This window comes from Phodopus roborovskii, unplaced genomic scaffold (assembly GCF_943737965.1).
Source record: "Phodopus roborovskii unplaced genomic scaffold, PHOROB, whole genome shotgun sequence".
In the NCBI taxonomy this organism is placed as follows: domain Eukaryota; kingdom Metazoa; phylum Chordata; class Mammalia; order Rodentia; family Cricetidae; genus Phodopus; species Phodopus roborovskii.
In genome coordinates this window covers 4288688-4307692 of record NW_026126407.1, presented here as the reverse complement: position 1 = coordinate 4307692, position 19005 = coordinate 4288688, and the positions used below count along the sequence as shown (strand labels likewise).

At 46.0% G+C, this 19005-nt stretch overlaps 2 protein-coding genes across 3 annotated transcripts; one reads left to right on the top strand and one right to left on the bottom strand.

The window, feature by feature from the left end:
* Positions 1-2013: 2013 nt before the first annotated feature.
* Tnfaip1 (TNF alpha induced protein 1) lies at positions 2014-13353 on the bottom strand. Its single transcript, XM_051179855.1, has 7 exons — positions 13154-13353; positions 7250-7568; positions 6038-6207; positions 5558-5647; positions 5429-5481; positions 4468-4663; positions 2014-2567 (listed from the first exon to the last, which is right to left on the bottom strand). The coding sequence occupies exons 2-7, from the start codon at positions 7452-7454 to the stop codon at positions 2331-2333; spliced, it is 951 nt and encodes a 316-aa protein (XP_051035812.1). The 5' UTR covers positions 7455-7568; positions 13154-13353; the 3' UTR covers positions 2014-2330.
* Positions 13354-13481: 128 nt separating this feature from the next.
* Ift20 (intraflagellar transport 20) lies at positions 13482-18792 on the top strand. 2 transcript variants are annotated; one of them, XM_051179857.1, is made up of 6 exons: positions 13483-13627; positions 15530-15756; positions 16063-16191; positions 17254-17339; positions 18213-18316; positions 18652-18792. In XM_051179857.1, exons 2-6 carry the CDS (start codon positions 15684-15686, stop codon positions 18731-18733), a joined length of 474 nt encoding a protein of 157 aa, XP_051035814.1. In that variant the 5' UTR covers positions 13483-13627; positions 15530-15683; the 3' UTR covers positions 18734-18792. The 2 variants fall into 2 exon arrangements, with proteins under 2 accessions (XP_051035815.1, XP_051035814.1); XM_051179858.1 differs by lacking the exon at positions 15530-15756 and having other exon boundaries at positions 13482-13627.
* Positions 18793-19005: the final 213 nt, after the last annotated feature.

The window sequence follows — 19005 nt, the reverse complement described above, 5'->3', positions numbered from 1 at the left end:
ATGTTTTCAGTCAAAGACCATGAATACCCAGCCCTGGACTCTTGCTACTGTAAAGGCCCAAGGACCAGACACCAATGATACGGTGTCAAAGCACCAAGTAGAAGGCTAAAGGGGATATAGAAGTCAAGGAACAAAATGAAAATACAAGGATATGGATATCAGAGCACCAAGTAGAGACTAATGGGGATATGAGAGTAAAGGAACAAACTGGAAAACATGTAGCAGGGAACTGGGACTCTGAATATTAAAGGGCTTCTGGGGTACAGCTGAGAAAATAGACCAGAGGCCTCATACTACAACATTCCAAAGTCTGTGTGTGGGAAAGCCTCTAAATTTGCCCCCCCCCCCCAAAAAAAGGATTGTCATCTCACTTCCAGTGAGATCTGGAAGAACTAGTAGCTGTTGATCACCAAGGTACTTGACCTGAGCATCTTAGAGCTGTTTATACATTCAAGACTGTGATTAAAATCAAATGCCTGATTTCTAAGTCACATTTCCCCTGCTCTATCATGTCATATCAGGGCCATGTGAGATCCCAACCCTAACCCTGGCATCTGCCTATAGGCTCTGAGAAGTAAGCTATGTGCAGCCATTTGACAGTTATAAGAGTAGTCAAGGGATAAAGCTGACAATCTGTATTCAGTCCTGAGCATTGTTGATGGCCACACACTTTGTCAGGCTTGCAAACAGCTCCCTTCAGTGACAACATTCCCCTGGAAAGAATCTAGTTAAAGAGGGCCAAGACCAGCAAAGAAGGGGAGGAAAACCAAAGCCCAGAGGAATAATTCACATTCATTCTAGACCCTGGTACCTCCATGGTCAAATGACCCAAAAGAAATAAAGGCCTTTCAAAAGGCTTAAGTCGCTGTGGTTACTATGCATTTGAGACTTATCACTAAACAGAACCACTGCCCAGAGCTAGACCATAAACCGAGACATGATGTGGCCGGGCAAAAGTATGGCCAAGCCTGGGCCACATCTGCGGGCATTCCTGGTAGCATAGGGCTCCAAGATTTGCTCTCTTTAGTGATGGTTCCATAGCCTTCTGCTGCAGCTGTGTTTCTGGCCTGCATCACAGCTTTTGGTTTTATGGTCTGTGGGAACAGCGTGTCTTAGAGCTGAGCATATCCAAGTATGAGACCCAAACCAAACAACTGTGTTAGGTCTGAATCAATGATATGACCCTACAGGGAGTGAGGTATCTTTTCCCGTATTAAAATCATGGGCTCTACTTGGGTACCCTTCTCCTCCTGGTGTTCTTTAGACTGCCCAGTCAGGTTGACAAAGCCAAAACTAGTCAGTTTGCTTTTTTCTTGAGACATAGTCTCTCCCATACTAGCCTAGAACTTTTAACTACATAGCATAGACTGGTCTCAAACTTATGATCCTTCTGCCTCAGCCTTTGAGTGCTGGCATTATAGCATATGCCACACTCCTGAATGACAGACATACAAAGTGCTCTAAAGTTGGGTTAGGGCATTTAAAAGGGTAGAGAGAGAGAGAGAATATGTGTGTGTGTGTGTGTGTGTGTGTGTGTGGCGGGGAGGGGGGGTGTCTGCCTAGGAGGGGTCCTGGCATCCTGCAGGGTTAGCAAGTACTTAGTCCTAGGTTCTCCCTCATCACACTAGAAACTAGTCCTTTTCTAGGTACTTTGTGTGGCAGGCAGTACTGGTGATTGAACCCAGGACCTCACTCTTACTAGGTAAGTATTCTACCACTAAGCTATGCCACTAGCCCTCTTTTTAAAACTTTGTATTGAGACAGCATCTTGCTAAGTTGTCCAGGCTAGCCTATAACTTGTTATATTGCTTCAGCTTCTCCATAGCCAGGATTATAGGCAAGGTCACCAGGCTAACATCTAGATTTAAAAACAAAGAAACAAATCAGGTCATACCTATGCTTAAACACCTTAGGAAAAAAAGAAGGCTGCCCTTCAATTGGGTCCTTGCAGCACCAGAAACCTCCTTTTCCATAGAACAGAGTTCAGTTGAGGAACTGAAGGAGCACTTCAGCAGAAAGAAGGGCACTCAGCCAAGGGCCTGGAGAATGTTCTCCACAGGAGGTGGAAGTCAGTGCACTCGCCCTAAAGCAGAAGTAGCTCCCTGTCAGGCAGGAAGTGGGGTAACATCCGGAAGTGATAGGGGAGCAGGACCAGGTAAGACAGTGTGACCTTTCCTCTGCCAGGCTCCCAGACCTCCCAAGCAGGGCCCTGCACTGCTACACGCTAGAACAGGCTCCCAGCTCGCAGAAGCAGAAGAGGATGGCCAATGGGCTATGATCCACAGGATAGCAGACATGGCTTCTTGTGCTCTGACTTCCTAAGGGCCTCATTAGTCTCGATGAGCAGACTGGTGGCCAAGTTGCCGGTCATCGTAAGTGCTATAGCGCTTGACATGAATTCGGCGGACACGGTCTCGAAGTTCAAAGGTATCCTCATCTTCACTGGGGGAAGCTTGGCTGCGGTTCCGGCTTGTGGCCTCCAGCAAGGAATTGTCAGGGACTCGAGGGGTCTCATAGAGTAGGACGTTGAGTGTTTCCTCATATATTCGGGCCTCTGGGAATTCCACCTGGGGAGAAGGGAACAAGATGGAGTGAGGTCTCATTTCATGAGGAAACATTAGGGCTCTGGACCTTGTCTCTTCCATGAAGCCTAACTTAGAAGTCAGGTAGCTGCCTGGCTAACAAGAGAAGCATCAGGGGACATGAGAATATAGACTATCGCACCCCTGCATCCCCACCCCACTCCACAACTGAAGACTATCATCATGGGTATGGACAGGTACAAACAACTCTGGACAAGATGCTAGGTCTTGAGACTGAGCTTTCTGGGCTGCAGTTTCTATGTGTGTAAAGTGATGTCAATCACTACTTTGTTTTTGTTCTGAGACAGGGTCTCCTTATTTCCCAAGCTGCCCTAGACTCAGAATCCTCCTACTTCAGCCTTCTGAGCACTAGGCTCCTAGGTATGCCTGTCAACCTGAGCTAGCATCTCTTGAAATCTGTCAACATTGAAAGAAAGACATACATTCTTTAGCTCAGTGAATAGCCTGACACAATAAACAACCAAATACACAATAAAAAGTAGCTGCTTAGTCAGGCTGGGTGGTATCCATCTGTAATCCCTGCTACCTGGGAGGCTGAGGTAGGAGGATGGAGAGTTTGAAGCCAGCCCACCTAGTGAAATCCTATTTCAAAAAGGGAGTGAGGGAATAGTTCGGCCGACTTAAGTTTGATCCCAGGACCTGAATGGTGGAACTCAAATGGAAGGAAATTCCAGGCTGTCCTGTCATCACCCACACACAAATAAATAAATTCTGACAAGCAGTTCCATTGCTTCTCTGACCCAGAAAGTCTCCCCTAGGGTCAATGTGGAGGGAAGAGCTGTTGTGCCTTCATCTTAAGTAGGGAGAATGGCCCAGCTGAGCCTGTCTTATAGCTGGATGTGAAGAGTTAGGGGAGCATACGGAAGAAGGAAAAGAACACCTAGGAAGAAGACAGGCACTGCTACCTCTGCTGTTACTCAGGTCCTGAATCCTGACTCCACTGTCACAGCCTCTTGACTAACTCCATGTCATCATCATCCCCCACCCCCAACTGCCAAGGATTACCATCTCATATAAGCTGTCCTCTGGACAGCCTTCAGCAGATCACTCAGCCTGAGGCAATGTGGCAGTCTGGGGCTAAGGCTCTTGGGTCTGGATGTTTGCCCCCTTTATTCCCCTTTTCCACCTAGTAAAACCCCACCTGTCTCCACTCTAGAGATGACACCTGCTGGCCTCTGCAGAAAGGGAGGAGCTGAGTCTGTCCCCTACCAAGTAATTCACACAGCTGATTATAGTGGATTATACCTATAACCCTAATCCTAGCAGGCTGAGGCAGGAGGAATGCCATGTGTTTGTGGCCAACCTAGATTATATGCAAACTCCAGCCTAGGTTTCAGTTACCCTGTTTCAAAAACAAAAAGTAAAAATAAAAGGTGCCTTGTGCTCATCTGGCACTGTGATGTTTCATGGGCTAAGGAAGCCTGCTGACGAGCCTGGCTGTAAAGAGCAGTGTTGAAGTGGAAAGCTATGCCATTTTGCTTTGGTACCCTTGCCATGTATTGGCTACATTTAGACATTCCCATTTCTGTAAGCAGGAAAAGACCAATGGCTCCTCATAAAATCAGATAACCTAGATGTGGTGGGACTAGATCTACATCCTGAATTGTAACAACGTCAAAGACCTAGTCCTTCCATGGCACCAGAAAGTTGCTGGTCGGTGGGCTTCTTTTTTCAGCAGCTGGTAACAGTTTCTGACCATTCCCCAACCCCTTTGTTCTGGCGCTGTCCTACCTGGCACCATCATACCATGTTTGGGAAAGTACATGTGTCCCTTTTGTTGCTGTGGGATGGGTACATTGGAGCAACACCAGTTCTCAACCCTGGAGTCTGTGTGATCTGTCTCCTAGCAGAGGAAAGGACATACCTTTGTCTGCTTCTTCTCTGTGGCATACACGATGGAGGTGCAGCACACCTCTGCCAACTTGCGACCCTGGCCGTAGAAAGACCAGCAGCAGATTTCATCACCAATGACGTCCTTGATAAAGAGCACACGGCCATTGAAGCGTAGGGACAGCTTATCAAACAGTTCAATGTTTTTCAGCAGGTGATCATCAGAGTTGCTGGAAAAACAAAACAAAACAAAACAAAACAAAAAAAAAAAAAAAAAAAAAAAAAACCGAAGGGCCAGAAGCCTAGAATGAGGTTCCAGCACCAGACAGTGCTTCTGGGACATTCTGGGTTCTCCATGCTGCCCCCACCCAAAGGCCAGAGAGGCAGAGAGGAACCTGTAAGACTTGGGGAATTTGAGGGAAAGGGATGGAAATGGCTCTCAGTTACAGCAGAGAGCACTGAGAGAAAGAAGTGACTGCTCCTTAAGCCTGGAAGAAAGGGTCCCTCACTGTTACTTCAGTACATTGCTCTTTTGCTGTGGGTGGATGCAGTATTCACAGGGGACCAGGAGAGTCTAGAGTCAAGCCTGTAGCCACCTGGGTCTACCTAACTGTAGCCTGTTATGAGGATACAGTGAGGAGCACCAGCTTCAGGAGGACTCAGCTCATGACTTCCTAGCACCCCTCTTCACTCACTAAGGCAATGGGGGATGGAAATCTCTGGCATGTTCCTGATAGGATACATTACATACATGTTTCACATTTTATCATCTACATCCCAACCAGGATTATATAACAAATCCCAAATACCTCTGACCTGAGTTCCCTTCCATCCCTGTTCATTGCCCTTAGCAAAGGTGGTTTCAAAGCCCATGTTACATGTGTCGGGAACCTGTGAAGTTCCTTGGGCCTACTATCCAGAGCTGCTCTGGTTGCTCAGCCCTTCAGCTGCATCTACCGCCCTCCCCAGCGCCCTAGCAGAAATGCCTGCCATACCTGGTATATGAATACTTGTTATTGCTTCTGTTGTATAGTAGCTTCACCACAGGCTGTGAGAGAAGATGGAGTAAGGGTTAGGCCAGGAACAGGGTGTCCCCAGACCAAGGCCCTAAGAGTACCCAGTACCTTTGTGGAGGATTCGATGAGCCTGTCCTCCTCTCTCAGGGATGTGATGATGGGGATGTTGCACACAGGCTCATAGGAGTCTTTCTTGTCCTGGGTGACAGACAGAGCAGAGAGCAGCCTTTAGGATCTTGTGCTAGCCAGGTACTTCTCCAGGCCTTGCCACAGTTACCCCATGCCTGGTAAGGAGGTACCAGACAGATCATGACTCTTGGTAATAGACATTGCCAGCCAGTAAGCAGATCTCCTCTGCCAGAAAATCTGAAGCTTGGATATCTAAGCAAATGAATTAGAGGCTCAGCCTGCTTGTGCTACCAAATGTGAATACCTAGCAGCAGTTTGCTTGGGCCTGGGCAGCACCCCATTGTTCTAACTGGGTTTGGACTCATCAACCTCATTTCCAACACAGCTTTCCAGGAGCCAAACCTAATTGTCCAGAGGGACAATTCCCAACCTCATTAGGCCACCTAATTCTTTCCATACCTGCAGGGCAGACTGGCACATATTCACTAGCCCCTGAATGAGGTAATATTTTGCTTCAGCCATCAATTCCTGGATTTCTTGCCGGTTTTGAGGGAGGGTGATGGTGTCATCCCGGAGGTAATTCAAGATGGTGCCAAAGTGCTTTCCACATCTGTCTATGAGGATCCAGCCTAGGAATTTAGAGGGATCCCACAGGATTACTGTTAGTCTCTAGTTGTGTCTCATGCAAGCAAAGACCCGGAGAGAGGCAGTAGGCAACAGGATGCAAAAAAAGGAGCTCCAAGAGAGTAAAGAGCCCAGACCATGTGTGGCAGGCAGATTAGGCCTCAGAGCTGTGCTGCACTTCCCTATCCTGAGTCCAGGAACTCTGTGCTCCTGAGAAGATACAGATCTTCAGGGCTCTGTGCAGGACGGGGTGTCTAAGCTTGGAGGAACTCAGGTTATCCTGGTAATACAGAAACCACCAGTCTCTGCTTGCTTTTTGCCTACTGCCCAGGCTCTACTGTGTTTATGACAATCTTACTTACTTGGATACATATGTCAGCCTTTTTGGTGTTTTTTTTTTTTTTTTTTTTTTTTTTTTTTTGTTTTGTTTTGTTTTTCAAGGTCCTGGTTATCTTGGAACTCACTCTGTAGACCAGGCTGGCCTTGAACTCACAGAGATCCACCTTCCTCTGCCTCTTGAGTGCTGGGAGTAGAGGGGTGTGCCTGGCCCATATGTTAGTTTTTGAAACAGAGTCTTGCTGAATTGTCTAGGTTAGCCTCAGATTTGAGATTGAGTTGCCTCAAACTGAGTGCTGGGATTACAAGCTTGTGCCAGCATTCCTGGATTCTATTTAAAAAAAAAAAAAAATTCCCCTTGATATAAAGTTTAGCCCAGGCTGGCCTCAAACTCTCTATGTAATGGAGGTTGTCTTCAAATGTCTGATCCTCCTGTCCCCCACCTCCAATGTGGTACGGTTAGAGATGTGTGCCGCCACACGCAGCCTGAGTATTTTTAAAGTGTGGACTTATTCCTCTGGATGACACATAAACATACAGCATTCTACGTACAATTTCAAGGGATTCTGAAGCCCTATTAAGACTTGTAAGAAGTGAAGAGGAAAAATTACAAATCCTAGATCTATTGAGCTTCAGCCTTGCACTGAAGTCATTGAAGGATGCCCCTTTCCTCTCCTCCCTTGCTCAGCATGCCCAGACACAATGCCTTACCTTCTTTGTCAGTCAGCACCTCCATGCGCCCACTGAACATGGCCTTGAGCATAGTGTCATGCCGGGTGAGGGCCCGCACCGTAGTATAGTACAGGGAGCCACCCACATTGAGCTGCACGTACTTGTTGCCCAGGCCGCTTCCCTTGAAGCCACTTATCTTGGGCTTGGCCCCTGAGGCTGGGCACAGACAGGTGTCCCCTGACATCTCCCGCTGTAGGTAGATCACCACACGGCAGGAGGTAGGCTTGGAAGTTTCTGCCGTGGTGGAAGTGATCACGAATGATTGGCCCACAGAGGCCAGGGCCTCATACTCTCAGTGCTGTAAGCCAAGAGGTAGAGAACACAGAAGTCAGCAGAGTAGAGACCACAAGGGAGGAGGGGACAGCAGTAGGAACTCTGACACAGTTTACTTCCTAGAGAAGCCCATGTACTCCCAAGCAGAGGCTAAATTCCTGGGTGTGCTGGTTAGTTTTTTTGTCAACATGACACAAGTTAAAGTCATCTGGGAAGAGAACCATAATTGGGTATATGCCTCTATTACACTGGCCCGGAGGCAAGCCTGCAGGGGCATTTCCTTGGTTAGTGATCGATGGGGGCAGGGCATGCCATCCCTGGGCAAGTGGTCCTGGGTGGTATAAGAGAGCAGACTGGGCAAGTAAGTAAGCAGCATTCCTCTATCCTCAGGTTCCTGCCACCAGTTCCTCCCCCAACTCCCTCAGTGAAGAACTATGACCTGGATGTGTAAGGCAAATAAACTCTCTCCTCCCAACGTTTTATCACAGCAATAGAAAGGAAACTAGGATACTGGGTGTCAATAAGAGTGACCCCTATGCTGTTCTAACAGCACCAGGAGCCAGGTCTGGGAGCATAAACTCCTCCTTTGGGTTGCAACAAAACAAAACAAAACAAAACAAACCCCTTCGAACTAAGAACAGATGAATAGATCAACTTGGGATCCACCACACTGACTCCAGAAAATGTTTTCCCAAGATTCCAGACTTTCCAGACTAACCGACTGGGAATCTAGCCGGCCTAGAGACTTTCCCAGGAGCCAGTGGGACAGGATGCATTTCCTGTTTCAGGAGTAGCCGGCTCCAGGACTCAGGTTAGCACCAGCCAAAGGGAGCCTGTGATCCAGGAAGGAACATGAGTGTGGTTTTAAGAGATTGGAGAAGGCCAGTTCTGGAGGTAGCCAGCCAGGGAGCTTGACAGGGGTTACCTGAGCTCCCATGAGTTTTCCTGACCCTCCCCGTTCTTGGCATCGGCCTTGCCCCAAGTTCCTATAATTGTCACCATTTTTCAAGGCGGAACACAGGATGGCTATTTTGTTGATTTTTCCTGAGAGCCCTATCTCTCTTCTTTTCCTTCTCACCAAGAATGGGAAGAACAAACATGACGATGACCTTAAAATGATTAAGGAATGTGGAAAATAAAATACTAACAGTTTGGAGACCAGAGAAATGATTAAAAGAAAAGTTGGTTTGTCTTCCTGGCTTGCATTCTGTTTTTTGTGTTGCTATTTATATTCTAAGTTCTAAACCTGTAAACTCTGAGTTAAAAAAAAAAAAAAAAAGATGGAGTCTTAGATGGGCATAGTGGCACATGCCTTTAATCTTGGCACTGGGGGTGCAGAGGCAAGAGGCTCTCTGTGAGTTCCAGGCCAAGCCTGGTCTACAGAGGGAGCTCCAGGACAGCCAGGACTACACAGAGAGACCTTGTATAAAAAACAAACAAAATTACATTTTTACTGAATGGATACACACTTACTGTGGTTACCATTCCCTAAACAGCACAGTATAATAACTATTTGCATACATACATTTGCATACATTTGCATACATTTGCATACAACTATGTGTGTCATACTTCATATATTTACATAGTATTAGGCATTTTAAATAATCCAGAGATGATAGAAGAAATTCAGGAGTATGTGCATGGATTATATATGACAACACTTAATGTAAGCATCCTCAGATTTTGGTGTTTGCAAAGAACCTAGAGTCAGTGCCACACAGACATGGAGGGATAATTGTATTTTATATATATATATATATATATATATATATATATACACACACACACACACACACACACACACACACACACACACACACACACACATATATATATATATATATATATATATATATATTTTTTTTTTTTTAAACAAGGTCCCTCAATTATATAGCCCTGATTCTGGAACTTGACATGTAAACTAAACTGTCCTCAGACTCACAGAGCTCCACTTGCCTCTGCCTCTACAGTGCTGGGATTAAACGTGTTTGTGACCACCGCTGGCTGTAATGTTGTAGTTTATCCAAACTATTACTAACCAGGTCAAGGGTGGTGGCTCACACCTAACAATCCAGTACTTGAAAGGCTGAGGTAGTTTGAACTTCAGAGATTCTGTCTCAGGGGAAAAAGGAAAGACTAAGTCGTAGCTTAATGTAGGATGCTTGTCTAGCACATATGAGCTCTGGATTAGATTCTCAGCAGCATGTAAAGTAAATATGATAGCCCTAGCCTGTGGAGGCCAGGGAGGCAGTGGAGGCAGAAAGACCGGCTGTTCCTCAGCTACCTAGAGAGTTTAGGACCAGCCTGGGATACAAGTGACTCTGCCTCAAAAACAAACACCCCCCACCCCCGTTAGATACTATTAGGTATGGTGGCACACACATGCAACACTAGAAAGCACTTGACCTCTGAGGACTCTTTGACAATCTGCAAGAGGACAGGCTGTGTGCCAGAAATACTTCTGCAGAACAAGCCATTCTCAGGCTGCCTTGGTGTATCAGGTAGTTGCGTGGTGTCGGGAGCCCACCCAATTCACCACTGCCTCTCACCACCGACGGCTTGCCCTTAGAAGAACAATGCACAAACTCTTTGCTCAAACTTGGGGAAAGAAATATCAAGTCCAAGCCCTGTCTGCATTACAGAATGAGACATAAGCCAACTTGGGCCAAATAGCAGGATCTCTGTCTTTAGAAAACAAAACGAACATAGCAATAGTGAAAAGTCACATACTGAAGAGATGGTTCAGCTGTTATGAGCTCCAGCTGCTCTTCTAGAGGACCTGGGTTCAATTCCCAAGCCCATATAGCAATTACCATTTATAACACCAGTTACAGGGGATCTGATGTTGTGTTATGGCCTCTGTGGGCACTGCACATAATTGTATATAGATAACCTTGCACATAATTGTATATAGATAACCTGTTGGCAAAACACCCTCACACATAAAAAAAAAAAAAAGCCCTCTAAAAATTAAAAAATAATAATATCAATAATATTCATTCACCAAAGAAAAAGTATCATAGTTAAATTCACTGCATGCTTAGTATGTGACAGGGAATATTCTAGGCATTGGTGTATATATTATCTCGTTTAATTCACTTGACAATAAAACTATTTGGACCTGTTATATTAAGAAGTAGGAACCATATAAAGACACTGTCCTTGCTTCAAGGAGTTCAAAGAACACTACATCCTCAGCCTAACAAGAATTAAAAAATAGTAATGTTACCATTTATTATGCTCCTACTGTGTGTCAGGCACTAGGAATAGAAAAGAACAAACACAGAAGAGTCCTGCCCTCATGGAAATTCCACTCTAGTAGAAGAAGACAGATTATCTAGGCTTAATAGCACATGCCTTTAGTCCTAGTACTTGGAAGTCCCAGGCTAGCCTACTGTATGTAGTGAATTCCAGGGCAGCCAAGGCTATATAGAGAAACCTTGTCTCAAACAAAAACACAAACTAGAAGCAGACTGGTACACAGATGGTACACAGACCATCAATGTAACTGAGAATATAAGAATGACATGGGGATTATCAGGCTGAAGCTTGAGACCAAGGGAAGAGGACATTACAGCTAAGGTCTGAAAGCATATTCTAGAGAGCAAGTGCAAAGCTGTTTGGAATAAGTTTTAGAGGCTGAAGAGGTGGCTCTGTGGTAAGAACATGTATTCCCCTTGCAGAAGACCAAGGTACAGTTCCCAGCACCCACATCAATTAGTTTACAATAATCTGTCACTCCTGTTCCAGAGGATCTGACACCCTCTTCTGGCCTTCCTGTTGGCTGCATGGTGTACATACACAGGCACACCCATGTACACTTATATTTTTTAAAAATGAAACCAATTTTATGGGGCTGGAGAGATGGATCAGCATTTAAGAGCCTGGCTTCCTCCCAGAAGACCTACATTCAATTTATAAGCTCACAATGATGTATAACTAGGAGATCTGATGGCCTCTTCTGGTGTTTGTGGGCACCAGGCACACAAATTGTTAAAAAGGAACAAGTTTTCGGAACAGTAGTGACATGGTGGCTGGTATACAGGAAGAAGGGGGAAAGTGGTCTGATGGAAAGCCAGAGAAAGCAAGTATTACATGACCGCGAAGAGTTGGGTCTTGCTTGAATTGCAATATACTCTGGGAACTCACTGGAAGGCTTTAAACAGGGGAGTGATATGATCCTATTTATTTATAGTTTCCAAGGACAAACCTGATGCTGTGTAGGACTGCAAAGGTGCCTCAGAGGAAGTGTGGAGATCACAGAAGTAGTGGTCTAGGCAAGAGATGGTGAAGGTGAGGATTTCAGAAGCAAGGCTGGGGACAGAAACAAAAGCCCCCAAAGTGGGATGGACCTCTTTAAATCCCAGAACACTCAGTGAATTCCTGTTGCTCCTAATGCCTACAGGTGAAACCAGAATGTGGGTCCTCAGACAAGAAGGCACACTTTCAAGTATTCAATATGTATTGGCTTGTTAGACTAAAACTGTTCCTGAAAAGATTTAGGTGTGTCCCTGGAATGGTCGGGGGTTGAGGGTTGTCAGGGAAAGGCTAGGGTGGTGCTGTGTGAAGTAGCACATCCTTTTGGTGACTTATTTGCTTTAGTGATGGAATATGAATGAAATGAGCCCCAGGAGACTGACAGTAAGTAATACTGGAATGCTAGAATGGGACCGAACATTGGTGGCACATGTCTTTAGTCCCAGCTCTTGGGAGGCAGAGGCAGGTGGATCTCAGTGAGTTCGAGGCCAGCCTGGTCTACAGAGCGAGTGCCAGGACAGGCTCTAACTGCTACACAGAGAAATCCTGTTTCAAGGAAAAAAAAAAAAAAAAAATGGTGAGCAATATGGCCTACCCCAAGGGTGGGGGTCAACTCCTTAACAAAAAGTTTTAGCAAGTTCCTCACATATTTTGTGTCCAAACCCTATTTCTTCGGAATCAAAGGAAGCATATATACATGTTCTACCAAATCAAAGAAACTCAATGACTAGGCCTGCAGCTGAGGAAGTCAAATCCGGTGCTAATCTATTCTTTTCCTACAAAGCAGCCACTTTGAGTCCTGGGTGACGTCAGACCAGATTCCACCCAGACCAATGAGTTCCAAGAGTCCAGTGGCAGGTGACGCCCTAGAAAGAAATTTCTGAGAGGATGAAGTTTCCACGGATAGCGTCAGTGCTCTTCCCTCCATTGGGGTAATCCTGGGGTTAGGGACCTACAGGTGTCTCTAAGGGAACCTCATGGGAAGCCAAACAGAACAAAGGGCAAACGATCGCGGTAGTGAAAAGATTTGGGGTCCTAAAGGAAGGACACGATGGACAGCGAGAGAGTGAGAAGTCTCGTTTTGGCTAAAAAGGTCAGAAATTGTGAGAGTGACGCTTAGGCTTCACCCAAAGGATCCCCTGTGGAAATGAAGAAATATCCCACTTCTCTCCTGGCAGTGCAGACTGCTCTCCCGCCACACCCCTCCTTTTCTGAGAATCTGAGATCCGTGGTGCCACCCACTCCCCAGGAGAGGACTTGAACTCCATCCCCGCGTGGCGTCCCGTGCCTTTTGCCCAGGACCCGGCAGAGCCTGTCCTTCCCCTCTTGCACAAACAGGTTGGCTCTCACCGTCCGCTGGGGCGCCTCTCCTCTCAGGCGAGTGGCGAGCGGACTCCGTGCCGCCTCTGGCCTGTGGCTGCCTGCAATCTCGGCTGTGAGCTCACACCCTGCGCCTGTCGACTCCTGAGCGGCAACCCTGCCCTACGACTCGAGAAATATACTACAAGACCCGGCATGCACAGCGCGCGAGCAGGCGGTGGAGTCGGGAATCCGGCTGAGACTTGGCCTTCTTCCGCTTCCGGAAGCGAGCAAATCTACTTCCGGCGCAAAGGCTTCTGGGTTTCGTGGGCAGTTACCGCTCTCTCGGGGGTGTCTATTTCCCAGCAGGCACTGCGGGGTGGGCAGATGCTAGTGGTTCTGGTGTCGGCGTGACGTGAGGCTAATAGTTCCTGTATCCGTGGCAGCGGCTGGTTGCAGTTACCGGAGAGAACTTTCCACCTTTAGCCGTCTGGGCCGCAGCGCGACGCCAGGACGGGTCGTCAGGTTTGTGGTGATTTGAGGTCGGGGGACGTGGTGGATTTGGGACTAGAGGAGGCCGACTTGGCCCCGCGATGAGGATTGGCTGGCCCACCCAGCCGTTTCCCATCCTCGAAATTTTTAGGGAACCGGTTTAGACCCAGCTCAGCCCTAGAGCATGGCTCCCTACGATGTCACCGGGAAACCGAGGCTCGGGCATTTCAGGGGGATAACATAGTAAAGGCAGCCACGTCCTTTGCCCAGTCTTTCCTCACTGTGCCAGAGCCTTCTCCAAACTCCACAGCCACAACTATTTTTAGTGGCTGCGGATCTGGGAGAGCCAGGGCGGGTAGAGCCAGTCACCGTCCTTATGTTTAGGAAGCTCAATCCCAGGTCCCTGGGACATGTTTGTGGTAGAGAAGCTGGGGGTGAGGTGGGTACCTCACTGTTAGTTCACTGTGAACCATTTCCCTGCAACTCTGTTTCTTAAGCATCTCATTAAACTGTCCATGCCAGCCATACACTTGGTTTAATCCATGGCAATCATGTTTGGCTCTTTTCTTCACTCATCTCCAAACTGCTGCATTCAACAATCTATTACTAAATTCTATCGACTCGGGAATCATGTCAGTTCTGATCTCGTCTTCAGCTTCAAATCTTTTCTTCTGTTACAGCCTACTGTTTCCACATTCTTTCATTCCGCAAACATTAACAGAGTGCCGCTTACTTGCAGGCAACCTGCTTAGATGTTAGGTTCACAGTGAAGAGTTAATCTGGTAGTGCACCTCTGTGCTGCTGATCCTCCGGTTGGTCAAGGCAGTGAGTGATCGTTCCAAATCTGATCGATGAGCACTGCTGGAATCCACTACTAGCTGTTACATTAAAAAAGAAATCCTAGTTCATTACTGGGGCTTTCCCAGCATTGAACCATCCAGCTCTAGCCAGTCTAGCCTCGTTCCTATTTCTTGTCGTTTTGATCACAGCATCCTTTGGGTCAGATTCTAGCCTCAGGATCTTCCTATGTGCTTTTCCCTCTGTCCAGAATACTTCTCTCCCTTCTCTTAGATTATTTTGGACATGTTTAGGTCTCGTATTATTTTTTCTGAAGGCTTTTGTTGCCCTGGTATCTGCCTAGTGAGTTATGTTCTCCTGCAGTGGCTTCACAGAGCACTGAGAATTGTCCCGTGTACCTCCCCCCCCCAATTTTTTGTTGTTTGCTTACTGTTTGTCCAGAGACATTGTGTTCACTTTGTCCTTGGAGCAGGGATTCCACAGTTTTTAGAATAAATGTATGCAAACTCCGGTGTACATGAATTTTTCAATAGCATCTCGTCCAGTTAATCCCTGGGAGCTCTTAATTACTCAAACTGTCCAAATAGAACAACACAAAAACACAAGTGGTTTTTGTTTTGTTTTTTGTTTGTTTGTTTATGTTTTGGAGACTGTGTCTTATGTAGCACAGGATAGCCTGGAATTCAAAGTGTAACCCAGGTTGCTCCTAAACTTGTGTTGGTCCTTTGGCACAGCAAGTGCTAGAATTAGAGTCATGTATGACCATAGCTGGCTTTTAACTCTAATTTTTTAATTCACCCAGATTCTTTCTTTTTCTTTTCCTTTCTTTTTTCTTTATTTTGTGTGTGTGAGTGTGTGTGTGTGTGTGTGTGTGTGTGTGTGTGTGTGTGAGAGAGAGAGAGAGAGAGAGGGAAAGGGAAAGAGAAAGAGAAAGAGATTTCGGTGCAAGCATTTGAAAAGCCTTTTGGGATACATAAATGGGAATTTGTAACTATGCTTATGGCTCACAACTAAGGCCAAATGCACCCAAATGAATTGCTGTTTCCATTTTTTTTTTTCCTGTTGGCTTAGTGATATTTCTGTAAAATCACTTAATGCAATATAGTTTATCAGGTTTACATGTCTGTTTTCCTCCAGCTAAACTGCTCCAGGGCAGGCACCATGTTGCATTCATCTTTACACCCCAGCATCTAGCAGTGTTGGCATGTAGTAGGCACTCAAGAAATGTATGTTGAATGAACAATGCCTGTGACAAGCAATTGGACTTTATTCTTTCCTGACCCTTGCTCCTATGACATACCTCCTGACTGCCACTGTCACCCCTTCAAAGCAGAACTTCTCTAGGGAGCCTGGAAGGGAAACAGGTGAGGCTGAGAGGTGGAGGTAGAGGGAATGGGGACCACGAGGAGGGCTTGACATTGGTGTCTGGGGACCACGAGGAGGGCTTGACATTGGTGTCTGGGGACCATGAGGAGGGCTTGACATTGGTGTCTGGGGACCATGAGGAGGGCTTGATATTGGTGTCTGGGGACCATGAGGAGGGCTTGACATTGGTGTCTGGGGGCCATGAGGAGGGCTTGACATTGGCATATGGGGACTGGAGTGGCTGAGGAACCTGATTACCTTGGATGTCTGGGACACAATTCAGGTTGGGGCTGCTTTCTTTGCAGCTATGGCCAAGGACATCTTGGGGGAAGCAGGGCTGCACTTTGATGAGCTGAACAAGCTTCGGGTGTTGGACCCAGAGGTTACCCAGCAGACCATAGAGCTCAAGGAAGAGTGTAAGGATTTTGTGGACAGTGAGTATCATTTGAAGACACGGTGCCATTCTGCTTTGAGCAAATTCATACTCCACCTTGACTACCGCTCTTAGATCTGGGAGAATGGAGTTGCTTGCTGCCTGGATTGAGCCTGGTCTCTGGATTCCCAACCTTCTCTACTTGCCCTCTTTTGCTGCCTAGATTTCCACATTTAGTCTCAAGCACATTGGATTAGAGCAGAGGGGGCTGTTTTTAGATAAACAACCTTAAAATTCATGATGGAGAATTATGACTTGGAGGTGGGAAATGGAATTATATATTCTGATTTGATTTCCTGTCTTGGTGGCAGGATCTGTGTTAACTTAGAGTGAGAGGTGGTAACTGAGGTCTCCAGGAGCAGCTCAGCACAGTGGTGACTTTTGGGCTATAGATCTCCAGGAGGCCTTCTTTCCTAGCTGCTGAGCTAGCCCAGCGCCAGTGGAAAAAGCCAAATTAAGCTGTAACAGAGGAATTTTCTTTATATGTTGTATGTTGTCCTCAAACTCATGCTTCTCCTAACTTAGCCTCCCTAGTGCTGGGGTTCCAGCTTGTGTTGCACACTCAGCTGAAGCAAGAGATTTCTGGGCCATGGTTTTGTGACAGGTTGCTTGGTGTCTGTTCCCAGTTTAGTGGTTGCTCTATGCTGTGGCCCACTTCTCTGACCTTATTTTCATAAAAATAAAACAGGGTTCCAACATATCAAGAGCACCGGAAAAAGTGAATGGGAAAAGGGGCACCTAATGATGTGAGCTTTCTACCAGCTATGGTTACAGGCAACGATTTTCATACCACATTTTACTGAAACCCAGTCTTTGGCCAGTCCACAGGCTGCACTTGTGTCCCGAGAGTCCTATCTGAGAGAGATAGGGTTTGGTCCACCCTGGAGCTCATACTCAAAAGTCTAGCTCTGTACTGGTCCCTCTTTTCTAGGTTAGACCAATGGTGAGAGGGTTAGGTTAGTAGGTACCAGGCTGCTATGACACAGATTAGGAGGGGCAGTTAGCTCTGCCCTCCCTACTTCAAAGGGATGCTAATAAGAATGTTTTGTTCTTTTCCTCAAAGAAATTGGCCAGTTTCAGAAAATAGTTGGTGGTCTAATTGAGCTTGTTGATCAGCTTGCAAAAGAAGCGGAGAATGAGAAGATGAAGGTAAGATCAGCTGTTGGCCTTGGCCAGGAAACCTGCAGGCTTGTCTTTATTGTTGGGATGGTAAGCTTATTTATTTAACACAGGAATTTAATAACAGATGCTGGCTTAATTAACATGGTGGACTTATATGCCAGTATTTTTTTTTCAAGACTTATTTCATGTGAATGAATGTTTGTCTACAGGAATGTCTGTGCACATACACGTGCGTGTTTAGAGGCCAGAAGGTATCAGGTCCTCTGGAACTAGAATTAGAAATGTTTGGTTGTAAATTGCTGTTTGAGTGCTGGTAATTGAACTTAGGTTCTCTGGACGCACAGCTAGCACTTTTAATGACTGAACCATCTCTCCAGTCCTCAAATTTCTAGATTGATTTATGTGCATGACTATTTTGCCTACGTATGTATGTGTGCTATGTGTGTGTGCCTGGTGTCCGTGCCCTTGAAGGTCAGAGAGGGTATTGGATCCCCTTGGAACTGAAGTTATACTGTTTAGCCGCTATGTGGGTGCCCAAAGACTGAACTTGGCTCCTCTCCAAGAGCGACCAGTGCGCCTAACCTTGAGTCCTCTCTGCAGTCCACACTTGTCATCCTCCTTTTGATCATCATGGTAGCACTGGTGGGTGTTTTTACCCTCCTTTTATAAATGAAGACATGAAAGATTGCCAGGTACAGATAGATAACTTGGTAAAAGGCCCCCAGTAGGCCACTACATACACTTGCCGGCCGGAACTACTTCCTGTTATTTTTTTACCAGGCACTTTGGGATCAGTGGGTTAATAGTCCTAACCATTAAAACCATGGGGCTTTCCCCTCCCAAGTGGCCTTTCCTTCTTAAGTTTAAAGCCATGCCTTCTTTGATAATGCTGTTTCTTAGGCCATCGGTGCTCGGAACCTCCTCAAATCCATAGCAAAGCAGAGGGAAGCCCAACAGCAGCAACTGCAAGCACTGATAGCAGAGAAGAAAATGCAGTTAGAAAGGTAAGCAGACACACCAAGCCAGTGCTCAACTGCAGATACTCATTTCCCTTTCCCCATCATTTCCCAGATAGAGCATCTCACCGGGTATCCTGAAGATTTTTAAAAATTACATTTGAGAAGAAGAAAGTGGGGGTTAATTTCATGTTTGAGCACTGGTTCCTGTAACAAGGGCTGAGGCCACTTCCGTATCTTCCCTAGGGATAGATTTCTCCTGGGTGGCTGAGTAGGGCTTTGTTCCATTTTACTCTTGCAACTGTTTAAAACTCTATACTATGAAAGAATTGTCCTGTTTTTATTTCATTCTTTTCAGGGCTTCTAACAATTTTGTTTTTCAGGTATCGAGTTGAATATGAAGCTTTGTGTAAAGTAGAAGCAGAACAAAATGAATTTATTGACCAATTTATTTTTCAGAAATGAACTGAAATTTTCATTATTTATAGCAGGAAGGCAAAAAAAAAAAAAAAACCCAACAACAACAAAAAAAAAAAAAAAAACAAAAAAAAAAACAAAAAACACAAAAACAAAACAAAACAAAAAAAAACCCCCAAAAAACTAAAACCAAAAACCCACCCCAAACAAACAAAACCTCTGTACCATTCCAGTGACTTGACTGATGTCATGGCAGTGTGAAAAGGAGGCAGTATTCCCAACTGGGGCACCTGGTAAACAGTGCCCAGCCACGGCAGCAT

Coding starts and splice junctions, on each gene's coding strand:
- Ift20 (XM_051179857.1), top strand. CDS start 15,684: ATGACATACCTCCTGACTGCCACTGTCACCCCTTCAAAGCAGAACTTC. Junction 17,340..18,212: donor CGGAGAATGAGAAGATGAAG/GTAAGATCAGCT, acceptor GCTGTTTCTTAG/GCCATCGGTGCTCGGAACCT. Junction 18,317..18,651: donor AAGAAAATGCAGTTAGAAAG/GTAAGCAGACAC, acceptor TTTGTTTTTCAG/GTATCGAGTTGAATATGAAG.
- Tnfaip1 (XM_051179855.1), bottom strand. CDS start 7,454: ATGTCAGGGGACACCTGTCTGTGCCCAGCCTCAGGGGCCAAGCCCAAG. Junction 5,648..6,037: donor TGTGCCAGTCTGCCCTGCAG/GTATGGAAAGAA, acceptor TCTGTCACCCAG/GACAAGAAAGACTCCTATGA. Junction 4,664..5,428: donor AACAAGTATTCATATACCAG/GTATGGCAGGCA, acceptor TTGTTTTTCCAG/CAACTCTGATGATCACCTGC.